The 19,470-nt window shown below is 51.2% G+C and overlaps 1 protein-coding gene across 1 annotated transcript in view; it reads left to right on the top strand.

Annotated features, from left to right (window-relative positions):
* Nucleotides 1–19,470, top strand: part of ASTN2 (astrotactin 2) — a 438,091-nt gene that overhangs the window by 157,668 nt on the left and 260,953 nt on the right. Inside the window, exon 5 of the mRNA XM_068155636.1 lies at nucleotides 1,107–1,214. Coding sequence (XP_068011737.1) covers nucleotides 1,107–1,214 — 108 coding nt within the window. The remainder of the gene's footprint in view (nucleotides 1–1,106; nucleotides 1,215–19,470) is intronic.

Genomic DNA, 19,470 nt, shown 5'->3' with positions numbered 1-19,470 from the left:
TAAACCCTGGGCCAGCCCTGCTCCTTGCCATGGCTATCAATACCAATCACTGCAGAGATGTGCCTACTGGTCTTCATTCTCTCTACAGCTCCCTAAAGGGAGGTTGTTGTGAGGTGGGTGTGGGTCTCTTCTCCCAAGTTACAAGTGATAGAATGAGAGGAAATGGCCTCAAGCTGAACCAGGGGAGGCTTAAGCTGGATATTAGACACAAAACAAACAAAAAATGACTGAAAGAGTTGTCAGGTATTGGAACAGGCTGCCCAGGGAGGTGCTGGAGTCACCATCCCTGGGGGCATTTAAAAGCCATGTAGATGTGATGTTGGGGGATATTGCTTAGTGGTGGACTTGGTAGAGTAGGGTTAATGGTTAGACTCAATGACCTGGAAGATCTTTTCCAGCCTAAATAATGCTATGAGTCTATGGTGAGCTGGCAGAGTGGAAGGGCCAAAGTGGGTGCTGAGAGAGGGAAGCCATGCAGCAAGGTTCTGAGTGTTCCCCCAGTACTCTCTTCCCCCTGCACTGCTTGTCTCTGCTGGGGTTGCTCAGACACCTCACATTCCCCATACTTGATCATGTAGCTGTGCTTGGGGGTAGCAGCTCCTGCATCCAGAGGTTTTCTTTGTAAGTGCATCACAGTATGTTTGTAAAATACATCCATGGAATGCTTTGTGTTGGAAAAGACCTTTCAAAGTCATCCAGCCCAAACCTCCTACAGTCAGGAGGGATAGCTGCAACTGCTCAGAGCCCCAGACAATCTGAGCTGGGATGGGACATCTACCACCTCTCTGGGCAACTTGTGCCAGTGTTTCACCATCTTCAGTGTGAAAAATTCCTTCCTTGTGTCTAGTCCACTTCCATGGGGTAGAAAATAACTTCTTGCCTTCACAGCACAATTGGCACCATGGGGTTTTGCTTCTTGACAAGGGCAATAAGCAACCAGTGAAATCACGAGTGGCAGAAGTCCCTGGTTGCTTCTGGTGGCCCCAAGCAGAGCCCCTGGGCTGGGAGCTGTGCCTGATGGCCAAATCCAGGAGCTCCCAGCTGCCCCTTCTGCTGCTGTGTATCTCAGCTGTCAGGGCTGATGTTTTCCTCTCTGTTGCTTGCAGGTGGGATAGGGTTTGGCCGTGCCAAAGGCAACTCGGGCTCGGAGGCGGATGATGAAACCCAGCTCACCTTCTACACCGAGCAGTACCGCAGCCGGAGACGCAGCAAAGGTACAGAATGGCACAGGCAGCAGTGATGCACAGGGCTGTAAGAGGGGGAAAAAGTGGTTGGGCACCTTGACTGCTTCCATGGGTGATGCTGCCTGAGTCTAGGTAAGGACAGCCCCAGATGTGCTGTTTGTGTGCTGCAGCACCGTGCAGCATCTGTAAATGGCATTTCCTGGTGATGCTGCTGAGGTTCTGGGTTTCTTTGCTAATTCCTAGTGTCAGTTAGATTACACATGCCCTGGCACATCTCTAGAGCTGCACTGGCAGGTGGTGACTGTCCCTCATCATCCTGGCAATAGTGCAGCTGTCAGGAGTGGGCACCTTGGCAATTCCTTGCTCCAAACTCCTGTTTTCTACCTTTATTTGCCATGCAAAGCATCTGCCGGACAGAAATTTCCTCTGAGCACAAAGGCAATTAAAAGGAACAAATTCAAGATGAGGGTTGGGGCAGGGATTTGTAGACTGGAGTCCCTTCAGGCGTTTTTAATGAGTTAGAGGAACTGAGAAACTGAAATATCCACAGTGTGAAATTAGTGTCCACATTTTCGGTCACGTTGTGCTGAATCATTTTTGTTGAGGACCCTCAGCAGAGTTCTAGAATGCACTGGGTTGGAAGGGACCTCTAGAGGTCACCTAGTCCAATCCCTCTGCAGTCAGCAGGAACATCCCTAACTATATCAGAGCCCCATCAAGTTTGAACTTCAGTGTCTCCAGCGATGGGGCCTTCATCACCTCCCTGGGCATCCTGTTCCAGTGTTCCACCTCCCTCATAGTAAAGAACTTCCTCCTAATGTCCAATCTAAATCTGCCCTCATTTAGCTTAAAACTGTTGCCCTTTGTTCTTGTAAATAGTCCATTCACAGCTTTCTTGTAGCCCTCTTCAGGTATTGGAAGGCTGCTATAATGTCTCCCCAAAACCTTCTCTTCTCCAGGTTAACAACCTCAGCTCTCTCAGCCCTTCCATGTAAGAGAGGTGCTCCAGTCCATTACTTGTCTTTGAAGTCTTCCTCTGGGCCCTCTCCATCAGGCCTGTGTTGTTCTTGTGTTGAGGGCCCCAGAGTGGACACAATTCTCCCTCAGCCTAGGCTGTTTTGTGGAGGACATGACAAACCTTGCTGCTGCTGCATTTGTAAAATCACTGTCAGGAAATAACAACATGGGGAAGCAATTGAGAAATTACCCTGTGGGTCTGCTCCTTCCAGTTGTTTGCTGCCTTAATCCAGGCATGGGCAAAGGGCAGCACACCAGAAGGATGCCTGCTCCCACCACAGCATGTCTGGCCTTATTTGTGTCAGTGATCAGGATTTCCAATAAAAGCTGGCAACATCTTTATTTAAATGTGGAATCACCTGAGTGCCTTTGATCAGCTTGGTGATTGCACGTGGGAATAAACACAGGCATGCTCAGGGCTGCAGTGTGATTGTGCCTGCTGAAAGGCAGGGGATTCAGGTTTTATTTTGCTCTTTTTCATGTTGGTTTAGAACTGTGAGAAATTCTCACCAAGTTTAGACAGAGCTTCGGGTGAAAAGAGGGGAGAGAATTTGTGAGGTACCTGTTGCAGCATGAACCTAGCTGGGTTAAGGGAAAATGGTGTGAGAGAAGGAAGGAATGATGTGTGAACTTGGCTGGGCTGGAAACAGAGGCACAGAGTCCTAGCATGGTGGAGGTTGGAAGGGGCCTCTGGAGATTACCCAGTCCAAACCATCTGCTAAAGCAGGTTGACCCACAGCAGGTTGCCCAGGACTCCAGTGCCCAGGTGGGTTTGGAATCTCTCTGGAGAAGGAGGCTCCACAGCCTCTCTGGGCAACCTACTCCATGGCTCCAGCATCTTCCCAGCAAATAATTTTCTCCTCACATTCAGGCAGAACCTTCTGAGTTCCAGTTTGTTGCTATTGCTCTCTGTGCTGTCACTGGGCATCACCAAAAAGACTCAGGCCCCATCCTCTTGCTCCCCATTCTTTAGCTCTTTCTGAGCATTGATCAGATTCCCTCCCAGGCTGCTTTCCTCCAGGCTCAACAGCCCCAGGTCTCTCAGCCTTTCATGCTCACAGTGAAGCTCAAATTCCTTCAGCATCTTTGTAGCCACTGTTGGAGTCTCTCCAGAGTTCCCTGTCTCTCTTGAACTGGGAAGACCAGTACTGGACACAGTACTCCAGATGTGGCCTGACTAGGGCAGAGTAAGAAGCAAGGAGAATCTTCCTTGACTTGATGACACCTTGAGATACCGTTGACCTTCCTTGTCCACTGATGACTCATGGGGAACTTGCAGTCCACCAGCACTCCCAGGTCCTTCTTCTTGGAGCTATTTTTCAGCAGGTCATACTGTAATCTGTACTGGTGCAGGGGTTTTTTCCTCCCCAAGTGCAGGACTTTACACTTGCCCTTGTTGACCTTCATGAGGCTCACCTCTGACCAACTCTCCAGCCTCTCTAGGTCTCACTGAATGGCAGCAGAGCTTGCTTCAGTGTCAGCCACTCCTCCCAGTTTTGTATCATCAGTATACCTGCTGAGGGTCTGCTCCATCCAGGTCATTGATGAAGCTGGTGAACAAGACTGGACCCAGTAGCGACCCTTGGGGTACACTACTAGCCATAAGCCTCCAGTTGGACTCTGAGCAACCCTCTGAGCTCCATCCTTCAGCCATTTCTCAAACCACCTCACTGTCCACTTCTCTAACCCACACTTCCTAAGCTCCTGCCAGGGACACAAACAACGATCCTGAGAAGTTACTGGTGCAGGGGGGAAAAATCCCCAAGTGCTGAAGCAGGTTTTGTTTCCAGGAGTTCTTCTGAAATACCAGCTGGGTGTGAAAGTCCTTCAGTGCTTTGCAAAGTCATGGAAGTTTGGGGTTTATTCAGCTACCTCAAGGGAAGGGGAAGACAATGCATGAGCAAGGTGTGGAAAACTGTATTTTAATGAAAAGCAGAGAAACCTTTGCTTTCTCTCTGCCTCAACACCCTTCCCCTTGAGGTCAGGTGCTCTCTGAACACGCTCCTGCTGGATGCTGGGTACAAAGCCGTTCTTATTGACATATGTGTTGGCTCTGGGCTGTTTGTTTAAGCTTCCTTGTAGGGCACATATAAAAGAATGGATAAATGGGAAGAATTCTTTTCTTTTCCTTTGAATGAGCTGTTGTTCACCTGGGCAGCTTTGATGGCTGGGTTTGAAGGGAATTCAGGAGGAAGCGCTGCGCCACGCAGCTGCGCGGCGCTGGCTGTTAGATCTCCACCGGCGCTGGAGCGATGCTGTGGGAACCTGGTTTGTTCCTGGCTGGTGGTGGCTGACCAAGGGAATTGGCTTGCAGAAAGCCCCCATTGTATTTCCCCTCCTGTCTGGCTATGTTTTGCTATCTCTGCGTCCTTGAAAAGGAATTTTCCATTATCCTTTCATTGACTCTCCTCTCCCTTGTGGAAGGAAAGCAATAGCTTAGTGGGAAGCCACAGAACCAAACTCATAATTACAAGTTCAGCAAAGATCCATAACTGGATGAGATCATAACTCTAATAGAGAGGGATGCCTCGTCAGATATGCTTAATTCTAACAATGATGGCCCCACATCGATTTCACCATGGTTCTGTGTCGTTGAAGGTGCTGTGAGACAGTTATGAGGTCCAAGGAGAGAAGTTGCTCAGGGTTTCTTTCCTTGAATTAGCTTTTACAGCATTGAGCCTCATTACTGCTATTGTCAAGGCATTGATCCCAGCCCATGTGATGGGAAGTTTCCACTTAGGTGGTGTGTGGGTTGATTGGACTTTGTTGAAGCCAGCTGGTTAAGTGGTTGTGGGCTTTGTGTGTCTCCTGTAGAAGAAAGATCACAGGTTTCATAGTTCCTTGTCAAGGTGCTTTAGAAGAACATTCCCATAGGTGACTGTTGAGTGAGGGAGAGCTTGTTCTGGTAGCTGAGGAGCAGCAGATCTGTTGATGTCTGGGTTTCAGTCCTGCAATACATGAAGTGAATCTGATCAGGCCAGGCACAGAAGCAGAGAGAGCCAAGGCATCACATTCTGTGGTCCCAGCACACCATTCCACATCACAGCACACATGTCTGTGGCTTTTAGGTCTGTGAGATCCCCTTATACTTATGTCCCTCTGCTTTTGGAAAGTCTCCAGGGAAGGTAGGGGTGGGGGAGAGTGTAAGAAATAATCAGAGACTTTTCTGTGGAGACTTGGTCCTTGTCTGCTGTTGTGCTCAGCCCCATTGCTGGGATTTGAGCTGGGAGAGGCACTGCTGGTCTCTGGTGTCTCTGGGGAGCTGGATCATGCTGCAGTCCTCTGTTCATGACCTCCTTCAGCAAGGCATCCCTCTTCTTCACCATAGCTGTGTGCCCACACCAGCAATCAGGCCTCTGCTGCTTTTTGGTGGGTCAGTGTGACCTCTGTTCTGAATGGCAGTGCTGGGGTGCAGTCCCAGGGGAGCTTGGACTTGTCCTGCTTTCCCAAGTGAAGCAAGTCCTGAGAGAGGCCACGCAGAGCTCCACACTGGGAGGCTGTAGGGCCGGGGATGATTGGTTTGCTTCTTCCTTCTCACCCTCGTTACTGACTCCACAAAATTTGCCTCAAGTAAGTTTTTCTTACAGCCTGTTCATGGCAGATTTGTCTGCTTGCCCTGAGGGCTGGCTTTCCCCTTTCCCACTCCCCTGGGAGACTTGGGAGGCATAGGAATCTCCTTGCATGCTGGCTGTGGTACGCAGATGGCTCCTGGCTCTGAGGCTGTCGGCCATCACACCTCTCATCAGTGCTAAAGTCTCTGACAGAGAACCTGTCAGTGTTGCAGAGATGCTAACCCATATCACCAGCTGCCCATCACTGGTGATATCAAGCCTTGTTACTTACTCAGTTCCTCTTCTGAGCAGCCTGAGATGTTTCCAGTGCAATCCCCCTTGGAGTTCTAAAGGAAAGAGCCCTGAGCACAAACCTTGCTTGGAATCATGGAATTGTTTTGGCTGGAAAAGACATCTAATGTCATCAAGTCCAGCCATCAACCCAACACCATGGCCACTAAACCATGTCCCAAAGTGCCATGTCTAGAAGGTTTTTGAACATCCCCAGGGATGGTGACTCCAGCACCTCCCTGGGCAGACTGTTCCAATGCCCATAAAGAAATTGTTCCTAACACTCCATCTAAATCTCCTCAATCTAAGCCTCCCCTGGCACAATTTCAGGCCATTTCCTCTGGTTCTGTCATTTGATACTGTGGAGAAGAGACCAGCACCTCACTATTGCTTCTGCTCCATTCCCTTTGCTTGCAGGGTGGTGGTTGTCCCCTGCTCAACAAAATACATTCATCTTCTCTTCTGACTTTGCATCTCTGACCCCAGGTCCCATGCAGTGCCTGCCTGATGCCAGACTACCCAGGGTGCTCCTGCTTTACCAGGGGGGTCGACCATCTCTGGAGGTCCCTTCCAACCTCTAATGTACTGTGATGCAGTGTGGTGGCTATTCAGAGAGAGAGGAAGATGGAAGGGCAGTTAAAAAGTAGTATCAGAAGTCCAAGGCTGCAGCAGGTTCCCTGTAGTGGTGCAATGACCCCCAAGCTCTGTGCTGCATGGCTCATCACAGGCTTGGTGAAGCTAATGAGCCCTTCTGGCTCACTGGTGGAGACATGAGTGAGCCTCCCCCAACCTCTCTCTTCTTCTTCAGGACACAGAAACATTCCTGCTACTTTAAAGCCCCTTCTAGGAGAAGGTCTGCAAGGGCTAAACAAAGAGTAAATTGGTATCACATCAGGTCTGCAGGGTGGATGCTGAGCAGCTGCGTGGGTTAGGGGCATCTGAGGCAGGGAAAGTATTGATGTCCTGTAGAGAGCTTGTGAGGAGCTGGGCATCCTGATTCATCTCAAAACCTGAAGTGCTTCTGCATCTTACTACCACCCAGCTGTTGTCTGAGCCCCATGAACCTGCCAGAGGTCCATTGTCTCAGCCCCTGGAACCTGCAGAAGGGTCCCTGTGGCTACTGTGAGCCACTGGGGCTGATCTTGCTTCCTCCAGCCAGACAGAAAGATCAGGTACAGAGAGCTGCTGGAAACCCAGATACAAAGCAGAGCCCCAGGAGCAAGCACAAAGTGATGCTGTTGAGACAGCTGGGATCTGTCATCAGATGTCTTAAGTATGAGGGAAAGCTGTTTTGCTTTCCCTGGAGCTGGAGCAGGCTGCCCAGAGAGGTTGTGGTGTCTCCTTCTCTGGAGAGATTCCAAACCGACCTGGATGTTGTGATCCTGGACAAGCTGCTGTGGGTGACCCTGCTCTAGCAGGGAAGATGGACTAGATAGAAGAGAATAGAATTAACCAGGTTGGAAAAGACCTTTGAGATCATCAAGTGCAACCTCTCACCCAACACCATCTAATCAACTAAACCATGGCACCAAGTGCCTCATCCAGTCTCCTTCTAAACACCTGCAGTGATGGTGACTCCACTTCTTCCAATGATCTCCCAGAGGTCACTTCCAACCCCCACCATTCTATGACTCTATCCTTAGCCAGCTGCTGCTCTTCAAGCACTCTGGCATCTGTTTCAACCTGAGCTTGAGCATCCTGAGCCCACTCCTCCATGCTTGGGTCTTGGATCATTTCAACCCCCTTGGCCTCACCTCAGTTGCAGCCTGTTAAAAGGGCAGGAGGGAAATGCCTCACTCTGTTTGCATTGATAGCTTCCATTCAGGTGGTACTTTTGCATCCCAGCAACCTGCTGCTTTCCCAGGAGAGGTCCCTATCACCCCAGGGCATGCAGGACATGATTTTGGGTTGCTCCTTTCCTGAGGGCTCCACAAATAATTCAGCCAGCAGTTTCCATAGCCTGTGGTGATGGCTTAGCCAAACCAGCAGGGTCCAGTTGTGTAGCTTGGCTCTGTCAGCCGTGTGTGTGTGCACGGTGTGTGCCCTGCTGCCTGGCCAAGTCTGCAGAGGGCTGTTAGAGAAATGGGAAGCTGAGCTTTGATCTGCCTCTGTATTTGGTGTTTAAAACAAGGTCTTTTATAAGGGAGTATTAGGTATTCGGAGTCTGTTACACACGAAGAAGCTTCTCTTTGATCCTCTCCTGTCTCCGGAGGCAGCAGACATTTAGTATTTCATGGGGAGCTAAACGAAATGCAGAAGGAAATGTGGGTACCCCTCTCCCTGCTCTGCCAGTCCCCCCCCAGCCTTGCTGGGGCTGAGCAAACACCGTGGGCAGCGTTGCCCCATCTCTGCCACACTCCTCAGAGAATGCTCCCCCTGGGTCTGCTCTGGATCGGGCTGGCTGAGCCAGCAGCCTTCAGACTGGGAGAGATGCCACTGGGAATCGAATGGGAGATGAAAGGCGATAAAGTAAACGTGTTGATTTGGGTTGCCTGCAGTAGCAAGAAGGAGTAATGAGTCTGTCTGTGCCTTGTGCTGTCTGTGCTCAAGGAGCCTTCTCCCTTCCTGCTGGTGCTGGCAGCCCCATGCCTGTCTTCCTCTTGTGTGGTCAGCTGGCTGTGTCCCAGCTTCCCCAGGAAGGGGCACACAGCCTTTTGCTCCAGGGAAGGACAGAGGGCTCAGTGCTGGTGCCTGGTTCATGGCATGTGGAAATGTTCTGCTCTCTGTGAGGCTAGGGAAAAGCACCCCAGAGGGTACAACCAAGGTCCCATGCAACCAGAAGCTCCTCATGTCTCTGAGGATGAGATACCTCCACGGCACAAGTCTGATCTTTACCTGCCAGAACACCAAGGTACATCCGTTCCCAGGCCCCTGCAATCCCCCAGGGCTGTGGTGCTGATGAGGGATCCTGTTCCATCCTGACCTTTCTCAGCTCTCAGGAGCTCTGTCACAGATGCTGGTTTTCCAGCAAGTAGACAAATGTGGTGCTTTTGCATGATGGCTGGCTTTGCTTGCAGAGCAAGCAGGCACTGTGTCAGCACATGAAACCCACCCAGAGCCCCTCTCGATCCTTGTTAGGTTCCAGTTGTGCAGGGAACATGGAAAGAGGATGCTCCAACAGCCAAATGCTCCATAAGTCACAGAATCATATAGAATGGTTTAGGTGGGAAGGGACCCTCACAGGTGGTCATGTCCACTCCCCCTACAGTCAGCAGGGATACCTCCAACTAGAGAATGCTGTCTAGGGTCACATCAAGTCTGACCTTGAATGTCTGCAGGGATGGGGCCTCAATCACATCCCTGGGCAAGCTGTTCCAGTATCTCAACACTCTCATTGTGAAGAACTGACCTCTGCTGTCCAGCCTGCTGCTGTCAAGTTTGCAGATGACACAAAGCTGGGGGCAGGTGTTAGTCAGTTAGAGGGTAGAAAGGCTCTGCAGAGGGACCTCGACCGACTGGACAGATGGGCAGAGTCCAATGGGATGGCATTCAACAAGTCCAAGTGCCGAGTGCTGCACTTTGGCTACGGTAATCCCATGCAGAGCTACAGGCTGGGGTCGGAGTGGCTGGAGAGCTCCCAAACAGAGAGGGACCTGGGTGTGCTGATCGACAGCCACCTGAATAGGAGCCAGCAGTGTGCCCAGGTGGCCAGGAGGGCCAATAGCATCCTGGCCTGCATTAGGAATAGTGTGGCCAGCAGGAGCAGGGAGGTCATAGTGCCCCTGTACTCTGCTTTGGTTAGGCCACACCTTGAGTACTGTGTCCAGTTCTGGGCCCCTCAGTTTAAGAAGGACATCGAAACACTTGAGCGTGTCCAGAGAAGGGCAACAAGGCTGGGGAGAGGCCTTGAGCACAAGCCCTATGAGGAGAGGCTGAGGGAGCTGGGATTGTTTAGCCTGGAGAAGAGGAGGCTCAGGGGTGACCTCATTGCCCTCTACAACTACCTGAAGGGTGGTTGTAGCCAGGAAGGGGTTGGCCTCTTCTCCCAGGCAACCAGCACCAGAACAAGGGGACACAGTCTCAAGCTGCACCAGGGGAGGTTTAGACTCGAGGTGAGGAGGAAGTTCTTCACCGAGCGAGTCATTCGTCATTGGAACGGGTTGCCCAGGGAGGTGGTTGAGTCATCGACCCTGGAGGTGTTCAAGGGGAGATTGGACGTGGCACTTGGTGCCATGGTCTAGTCATGGGGTCTGTGTTGATAGGTTGGACTCGATGATCCTCGAGGTCCTTTCCAACCTAAGTGCTACTGTGATACCTAAACCTCCCCTGCCCCAGTTTCAAACCATCGCCTCTCATCCTCTCACTGCAGGCCCTTCCAAACAGTCCCTCCTTAGCCATCCTGTAGGTCCCCTTCAGAGATTGAAATCCAACTCCCACTGCTCCAGCCGGGAGCCAACCCCAGCATGTCAGAGCTGTGCTGAGCATCAGCAGGGAAAGGCATCTTCATTTCCCAGGCATCACCAAGCCCTTGCCCTCCTCCTGCTCTCCTCCAGCCCCACGCTTGTGTTGCGCTTCCTGGGAAACAAGAGGCTCGTTACCATGCGGAGGGCGACAGCCCAGCGATTAGTGGGATTTGTTACCCACATGCTCTGAACAAAATTAAATTAAAAGTGCTGCTTTGCTGTCAAGATAAGGGCCAAGCTGGAGAGATAATTTTTCACTCTCAAACACTCAATTACTCGCTGAGGCTGTATCAGATACAATCGGGAAATAAATAAATAAATAGCCAGAGTCATGCTGCCTGCAGGAACAGATGTAAATGCTCTTATCTCCAGCACAGTCCAGGGAACTTAAAAGTGCCTGTGGATGCTGTGGATCCCTTCTGCTCCCCAGCTCGCTCTTGGCAGCCTCTTTCCCAATGCAGAACCTCATCCCCAAAAGCTCAGTGCCCCCAGGCATGGATGTGTGTGCACCTCCATACCTGCAGCCAGCATGGATGCCCCCTCCCTGGAGGTGTTCAAGGCCAGGCTGCATGAGGCCTTGAGCAACCTGGAATGTTTCTAGACATTTCTTCCAACCCCTGTCCTGTGAAGTTCAGGAGGGGAAAGTCACTGAGGACATCCCCATGAATGCTACCTTTTGGTTACCCCCTGCTCTGTCTTGTGCTGGTTGGGACACACAAGTGTCACTTGCCTTTGATGGTCACAGAATCACCAAGGTTGGAAGAGACCTCAAAGATCATCAAGTTCAACCTGTCACCACAGACCTCATGACTAAACCATGGCACCAAGTGCCACATCCAATCCCCTCTTGAAGACCTCCAGGGATGGGGACTCCACCACCTCCCTGGGCAGCACATTCCAATGGCTAACAACTCTCTCTGGGAAGAACTTTCTCCTCACCTCGAGCCTAAACTTCCCCTGGCACAGATTACTGTGTCCTCTTGTTCTGGTGCTGGTTGCCTGGGAGAAGAGACCAACCTCCACCTGGCTACAACCTCCCTTCAGGGAGTTGGAGAGAGCAAGAAGGTCTCCCCTGAGCCTCCTCTTCTCCAGGCTAAACAATCCCAGCTCCCTCAGCCTCTCCTTGTAGGGCTTGTGCATATTCTGCAGCCAGGGAAGGGTTTCCCTCTCATCCCCTCAGCCAGAAACAGCTCAGCAAAAGCAAGGACAGTGGGCAGAGAAAGGACTAAAAAAGAGCTTGGTGATCCCCAAGTCTGTGAGTGTGCTATGACACTGGAATAGGTTGTCCAGAGAAGTTGTGGATGCCACCTCCCTAAAAGTGTTCAAGACCAGGTTTTGAGCAGCCTGGTCTGGTGGGAGGTGCCCTTGCCCATAGTGGGGGTGTTGGAACTGGATGATCTTTAAGGTCCTTTTCAACCCAAATCATTCTATGATATTGATAAGATCCCCTCTCAATCTTCTAGAAGAAAGTTAAAGATGATTTGGTTGTTTGTTTCTGCACAAACAAATTAATGAACCCACCCTCATTCCCACTTGCCAGGTAGGGGCTGAACTCTGCTTGCAGGGTGGCAGTTGCAGGCTGGGGTCAGAGCGGCTGGAGTGTGGCCAGGCAGAGAGGGACCTGGGGGTACTGGTTGATAGTAGGCTGAACATGAGCCAGCAGTGTGCCCAGGTGGCCAAGAAGGCCAATGGTATTCTGGCCTGCATCAGGAATAGTGTGGCCAGCAGGAGCAGGGAAGTCATTGTGCCCTGTGCTCAGCACTGGTTAAGCCACACCTTGAGTCCTGTGTCCAGTTCTGGGCCTCTGAATTTGAGAAAGATATTGAGATGCTGGAAGGTGTCCAGAGAAGGGCAATAAGGCTGGGGAGAGGTCTGGAGCACAGCCCTGTGAGGAGAGACTGAGGGAGCTGAGGTTATTTAGTCTTGAGAAGGGGAGGCTCAGAGGAGACCTTGTTGCACCAAGGGTGGTTGTGGCCAGGTGGGGGTTGGTCTCTTCTCCCAGGCAACCTGTGACAGGAGAGGACAGAGCCTCAAGCTGCACCAGGGGAGGTTTAGGCTGGATGTTAGGAAGAAATTCTTCCCAGAAAGAGAGATTGGCCATTGGAATGTGCTGCCCAGGGAGGTGATGGAGTCACCATCACTGGAGGTGTTTGAAAAGAGCCTGGATGAGGCACTTGGTGCCATGGTTGAGTTTGATTAGATGGTGTTGGGTGATAGGGTGGACTTGATCTCAAGGGTTCTTTCCCCTCTGGTTAATTCTGTATTCAGTGGCAGGTAGGGCATGGATGGATAATGTGCTGGAGATGAGGAGTGATGGAGTGATGGGGTTTGCAGACCTCAGGTGCTCTTCCAGGGAGGTGGTGGGGTCAACATCCCTGGAGGTGTTTCAGAAAAGCCTGGATGAGCCACTTAGTGCAGTGGTCTGGTTGATTAGTTAGGCTTGGGTGATCAATTGGACTTGATGATCTTGGAGGTCTCTTCTCCCAGGCAACCAGCACCAGAACAAGAGGACACAGTCTCAAGCTGTGCCAGGGAAGTTTCAGGCTGGATGTTAGGAAGAAGTTCTTCATAGAAAGAGAGATTGGCCATTGGAATGTGCTGCCCAGGGAGGTGGTGGAGTCACCATTGCTGGAGGTGTTTAGGAAGAGACTGGATGGGGTGCTTGGTGCCATGGTTTAGTTGATTAGATAGTGGTGGGTGATAGGTTGGACTCAGTGATCTCAAAGGTCTCTTCCAACCTGTTCTGTTCTATTCTATTAGATGGTGTTGGGTGATAGGGTGGACTCGGTCTCAAGGGTTCTTTCCACTCTGGTTAATTCTGTATTCAGTGGCAGGCAGGGCATGGATGGATAATGTGCTGGAGATGAAGGTTCTGGGACATCTCCTACCAAGTCCCGAGCCCTCCTCGGCAGCCTGGCTTCCATCACGGCTCCCTCCCAGTCTCCAAAATCAATTCAGCCGTCTGGCCAAGCCGTGGCTGGCTGAGCGCAATCCTCCCTGGGCTGTGACTCAACAGGAGCTATTTCATAGATAATGATTACTTCTTTTGCTCTTTTTCTTTTTTTTTTTTCTTCCCCCTTTCCCTCCCTGTAGGAATAATGTTTTCCTTATGCTCTATCGAAAATTGCTTTCCCTCCTCCTGAAAATGAAGCCTTCCACTCAGATTTGCCTTTGTGTTTGTACATTGTAAGATTGGGACTCATTTGGAGCTTGAAACAAAAAAAAAAGAAAGAAAAAGAAAAAAGAAGTAAAAAGGATCAGGCCTTAATTCTCAGAGAAGTGCTTCCATCGATTTGTGTGAGAGAAAATTCCAGTGCAGGCAATCTCTGCCTTCAGATATGTAACTGTTCCTTTAATGTGATTTTATCTCAACCAATTCAGGGCCGAGAACATGAAAGTAAAACTGACTTCATTGATTTTAATTGTCCCTGCCCAGAGAGATGCAAAAACCGTAGCAGCACTGGGAGAGCAGATTGGGTTTGCACCAATTCTTCCCTCTTTTGCTGTGCTGGGGGAGGTCTGAGGCATGTGGGCAGGAGAATCAGCCCTGGGTGACCATGCTCGGAGGAGATTGGGGCTGAAGGTGTTGGCTCTGGTGAGGATGTGGCTGGAGGTGGTGAGCCTGGCAGTTATGGGGCTGGGGATGGTGACTGTGGTGACAATGGAGCTAGAAGCAATGACCCTGGTAGTGGTAGGGCTGGAGCTAGTGATGGGGCTATTTGTTATGGGGCTGGAGATGGTGATCCTTGTGGTGGTAGGTCTAGGGGTGATAACCACTGGTGGTGAGGAGGCTGGAGGTGGTGATGTGTCTGGTGGGTCAGCAAAGTCCAGTGTATAAATCTGTGCCACCTCAATCATCTGTTTCCTCCCTTCCTTGCCCAGCACTCGGGGCTTTTCCTTCCTGTCTGCTTCCCTATTTCCTCCTCCTCCTCCTCCTCCTGACTGATATTTGCTGGTAGTGTCTCCCTGTGAGCTGTAAGCTCAGTGCTTTGGAGCCAAGGGGGAGCACCAGAGGCAGCTGTATAAATAGGCAGTAAATACATTTATTCCCTACGTGAGGTATTAGAACTCCAGGAGCATGTAAAGAGCCGAGGCTCAGGCTGCAGGAGGAGCAGGAGAGCTGGTGGGTGAGGGCTGTAGGCTGTGCTGCACATTGCAGCTCAGCCACTCAACCCTTGGCTTTCTCACGGGGTCCAGCAGCTTGACCCCAACCTCCCTGCAGTGGCCTTGCCACCGCTCAGCATCTTCCTCTTCCCAATGCACAGCTCAGGGCTGCCTTTTCTGCAGCCCCCCCAGAGCCATGCTGGAGCCTGGGCTAATTGCTAGTAGATAATTCATAGCTGTTAATGGAATTAATCTGATTCCGCCTGTGCTTAGTGAGATCAAATCCTCTGCAAATCCAGACGTGTCTGATCTCACCCTTCTGCTGCACCATGCAGCTCTCTTCCCTCCTCCCTTTCCCCTGTCCCTTCCTGCCTTTTGGAGGTGAGAGGAGTCTCCCCAGAGGTCTCCCATGGTATGAGGAGGCAAAGCCCCCTCAGAGGCTGGAGCCAGCCCCATACCTGAGCACTAATTCAGTTTTCCAGGCTGTAGATGAGAGCATCTTCACTTAGGATTTGTCCAGTGTGGTGATGGAGAAGGTGTCTGCTCAAGGAGAGGCTGAGGGCAGGTGTTTTAGAGAAGGCAGGCAATGAAATGTCTACTCATGCTCTCACCTCACTGCTCAGGTGCTGCCTGTGGGGTTCATTGCTTTGACATCCATCCTGCTCTGAGGGAGGTGACTCAGAGTTGCCCATGAGGACTTGGTGAGGACCATGATGGTGAAAAATTGTGTCTGGATACAATGAGGATGCCCCATCCCTTGTGTGTGATGTACTGCAGAAGGAGGAACCATCCTGATATGGAGAGGATGGGGGGGGCCTGGTGCAGGGCTGGGAGGGGAGGTGGGCAGCACTGTTCCCTGGGCACAGGGGTGCTCCATGGCGAGAGCCACCCGCCAACAGCACTGCTCCTTTTAATTGGCATTTGATTTGACGTGATCTCCTGCTTGTAAAGCACCTTGAGATGTTTCTGTGTGTGAGGCTGTCCTGGAAACGCTGTTGTAGTTTCTTAATGAGCCTCTGCTGGAACATAAAGAAGGATCATTAGGAGCATCCAACTCCTTCAAGAAGCTGGCAACCTCAATATGTGTTGGGAGCAGTATGAGGATGCCACGGGTGCAGGACAAGCTGTGGTGGGCTCACTGCTCCCTGGGTGTGCTGTGGTGTGGCAGTTTAGGCTGGGTGCCTCATGCTGCTGCCACACAAGATACAACTCTGGTGCCCCAAGGGTCCAGCCCCGTGGGTGGACACAGGAAATAGCTTATTCCGTACCCATAATATCCTGCTCCCTATACATCTGTCAGCAAGGTCTCATACTTCCTATTTCTTCCCTCACTGCTCCTGTGGGAGATGCTCCCTTTCTGGTAATGGACGGGGAGTTATCTCAAGGCCTCTTGGGGCTTTGCAGAGGGACCTGGACAGGCTGGACAGGTGGGCAGAGTCCAATGGCATGAGATTGAACACATCCAAGTGCCGGGTTCTGCACATTGGCCACAACAACCCCATGCAGAGCTACAGGCTGGGGTCAGAGTGGCTGGAGAGCAGCCAGGCAGAGAGGGACCTGGGGGTGCTGGTTGATGGTAGGCTGAACATGAGCCAGCAGTGTGCCCAGGCAGCCAAGAGGGCCAGTGGCATCCTGGCCTGTATTAGGAACAGTGTGGCCAGCAGGAGCAGGGAGGTCATTCTGCCCCTGTACTCAGCACTGGTTAGGCCACACCTTGAGTGCTGTGTCCAGTTCTGGGCCCCTCAGGGCAACAAAGTTGGTGAAGGGTTTGGAACACAAGCCCTATGGGGAGACACTGAGGGAGTTGGGGCTGATTAGCCTGGAGAAGAGGAGGCTCAGGGGAGACCTTCTTGCTCTCTACAACTCCCTGAAGGGAGGTTGCAGCTAGGTGGGGGCTGGTCTCTTCTCCCAGGCAACCAGCACCAGAACAAGTGGACAGAGTCTCAAGTTGTGCCAGGGGAGGTTCAGACTGGATGTTAGGAAGAAATTCTACACAGAGAGAGTGATTGCCCATTGGGATGTGCTGCCCAGGGAGGTGGTGGAGTCACCATCATTGGAGGTGTTCAGGAGGAGACCTGATAGGGTGCTTGGTTGCACGGTTTAGTTGATTAGGTGGTGCCGGATGATGGGTTGGACACAATGATCTCGAAGGTCTCTTCCAACCTGGTTTATTCTATTCTAAAATGCAGTTTATTCTCTGAGTAGCCACCCAAGGTTCAGTATTCTGCTATTATCTCTTGGCCGGGGGGGGGAGGTGGGGGGAGAGTGGGGAAGATTGCAAAGCACTCGGCGTTTCACACCCACATATGGCTAACCACCCTGGGCTGTGTGCTGATAAAGATGGGGGTAATTAAAGTTTATTTTTATTTTTTTTTTGATAGACTAATCTTCTAAGCATGTATTTATGAGCCTGATTTAGAAACATCACATTACCAAGAGCGGGGGCTGCCTGTGTTGCTTGTAAATCCATACGTGTGTTCCGAACACGCTCTTTCTCCTCCTCCTCCTTTTTCCCCTTCCCTAAATTTAGGCAGCCCTGCCCATATTAAAAAGAAATGAGCTTGGAATGTTGTTGTTTTTTTAGTTGTGTTTTGGTTTTTTTTTTAATTTTATATCCCTCCTTGCCCTTTAGGTGGGCAAGGGAAAGTGTACAAAGCAGCAAGTAATTACCTGCAGAAGGAAATGATATTTCAAAGGAGACACGGTGCATTTGGAGGGGCTCTTTGCAGAGTGTTTACACCACTGCCTTTGAATTTATCTTCATCTTGCAGCAGGTGCAAAAAAATCTTCAGGGGAACGTGGTGCTTTGCAAGCTGTTCTGGAGCTGTCTGCAGAGGGGCCTGCATCTTCTCTGGGAGATAGGAGCTGGGCTAATTGGCACTGTTGCTCAAGGAGAGAAAAGAAGCCTGGGTGGGAGAGGTGGTGGTGTAAGGAGCCCCTCTGACCACAGCTCTGGCTGCTCCTCTTGTCTTCCAGCCTCATTAAGCTCCTCTTACAGGATCAGTAGCAGGAAGCATCTTGGGTGTGATTCTGCCCTAACCCAGAGCAGTTGTCTGATCCTTTCTTGCCTCTCTCCTTTGCTCTCACAGGCTGAGAAGAAACGTTTGTTCTCCCTGTTCAGAAGGAATAATTTCTTCCTATTCTTCATCCTCATCCTGTGTCCTGCCCACTGCTATAGCCTGCTCCTCAGCTGCAGGATCCCTGAGTCTGCCTCCCTTAGACCATGTGCTGGGTTAGGAACTGGCTGGAGGGCCGAGCCCAGAGAGTGGTGGTGAATGGTGCCACATCCAGCTGGTAGCCAGGCACTAGTGGTGTCCCTCAGGGATCAGTGCTGGGCCCCATCCTCTTTAATATCTTCATTGATGATCTGGATGAGGGGATTGAGTCAGTCATCAGCAAATTTGCAGATGATGCGAAGTTGGGAGCAGATGTTGATCTGTTAGAGGGCAGAAGGGCTCTGCAGAGGGACCTTGACCGACTGGACAGATGGGCAGAGTCCAACAGGATGGCATTCAACAAATCCAAGTGCTGAGTGCTGCACTTTGGCCACAACAACCCCATGTAGAGCTACAGGCTGGGGTTGGAGTGGCTGGAGAGCTGCCAAACAGAGAGGGACCTGGGGATGCTGATTGACAGCTGGCTGAACATGAGCCAGCAGTGTGCCCAGGTGGCCAAGAAGGCCAATGGCATTCTGGCCTGCATCAGGAAGAGTGTGGCCAGCAGGAGCAGGGAAGTCATTCTGCCCTGTACTCTGCACTGGTACTGTGCCAGTACCAGTGAGTCCTGTGCTCAGTTCTGGGCCCCTCATTTTAAGAAGGACATCGAGACTCTTGAATGTGTCCAGAGAAGGGCAATGAGGCTGGGGAGAGGCCTTGAGCACAAGCCCTACGAGGAGAGGCTGAGGGAGCTGAGATTGTTTTGCCTGGAGAAGAGGAGGCATCAGGTATCAATGAAAGTCTTGCATTCATCCCAAAGCTTCCTTCTCTTGATAGAGGAAGTTGACACCAGCTTGTTTGTGCACCTGGGCTTGAAAATCTGCCCTTTAATCACCTCCCTGAAAGCCTGGAGAGATGACAGGGAGAGGAGGGGAAGAGCCAGGTAGAGCTCTAGTTCATGGTGTTGTGGTTTATGTGGTGTTGCCTGAGGTACTGAGCTGGCTTTAGATCCCCTCCTCAGACCAAGGAAGGAATGAATCATTTTGTCTTACATCTCTAACAGGTGTGAGGTGTAGTGAACCTCCTGAACTTGGTTTGGTTAGCAGTGGCTTGCTAAGAATACATTTGCTTGTGGTTTTAGTGATCTGGCACAAAGCTCTTTATCTCCAGATGGGTCTTCTGCAGCCCAGCAGAGGAGCTTCTGCTGGAGCATCAGTGGTCTGAAGAGCAGGCAATGGGCTGGACAAACAGGAGCCATAGCCTTCTGTCTGGAGAACAAGGGAAGGATCTACTTATCCAGCAGCCTCCCTTCAAAGCTGGCAGCAAACTGGCCATGAAAAATGAAGAGCTGAGCTGGAAATCCAATTTCTGCTCAAGCAGAAGACCTGTTGTTTTGGTTCAGTTGGTCAAAGCCAACATCAGGCAGGTCCAGGGGTCAACAGTTAGCACTGTGATGGAAATGAGTAGGAAATTGGTTATGGGAGACAGGTAGCACATTGTGCCTTTCCTTGGGCAGCCAAGCTCAAACTCCTCGAGCTGCAGTGGCCTCGTTGCTGTTTCCAGCTCCTGTGCCCCTTTCTCAGTCACAGGGTAGAAGCCCTATGGGCTGATGGGAGCTCCTGGGTCCTGATTCCTCCAGCTCCACTCTGGCTGCAGGGGGGTGAGAGCTGCCATCATACCTGTGATCCAGGCCCTTTGTGAAAGGGGATAATGCTCCTCTGACTCAGAAGGGATTTGGGATTTAATATTTGCAAAGCACTTTAAG

The sequence above is a fragment of the Melanerpes formicivorus genome, unplaced genomic scaffold (genome assembly GCF_026170545.1).
Source record: "Melanerpes formicivorus ecotype bairdi unplaced genomic scaffold, bMelFor1.0.p_v2 SCAF_33, whole genome shotgun sequence".
Classification (NCBI taxonomy): domain Eukaryota; kingdom Metazoa; phylum Chordata; class Aves; order Piciformes; family Picidae; genus Melanerpes; species Melanerpes formicivorus.
The sequence above is the reverse complement of the archived record's forward strand: the minus strand, read 5'-3'. Positions and strand labels throughout refer to the sequence as shown.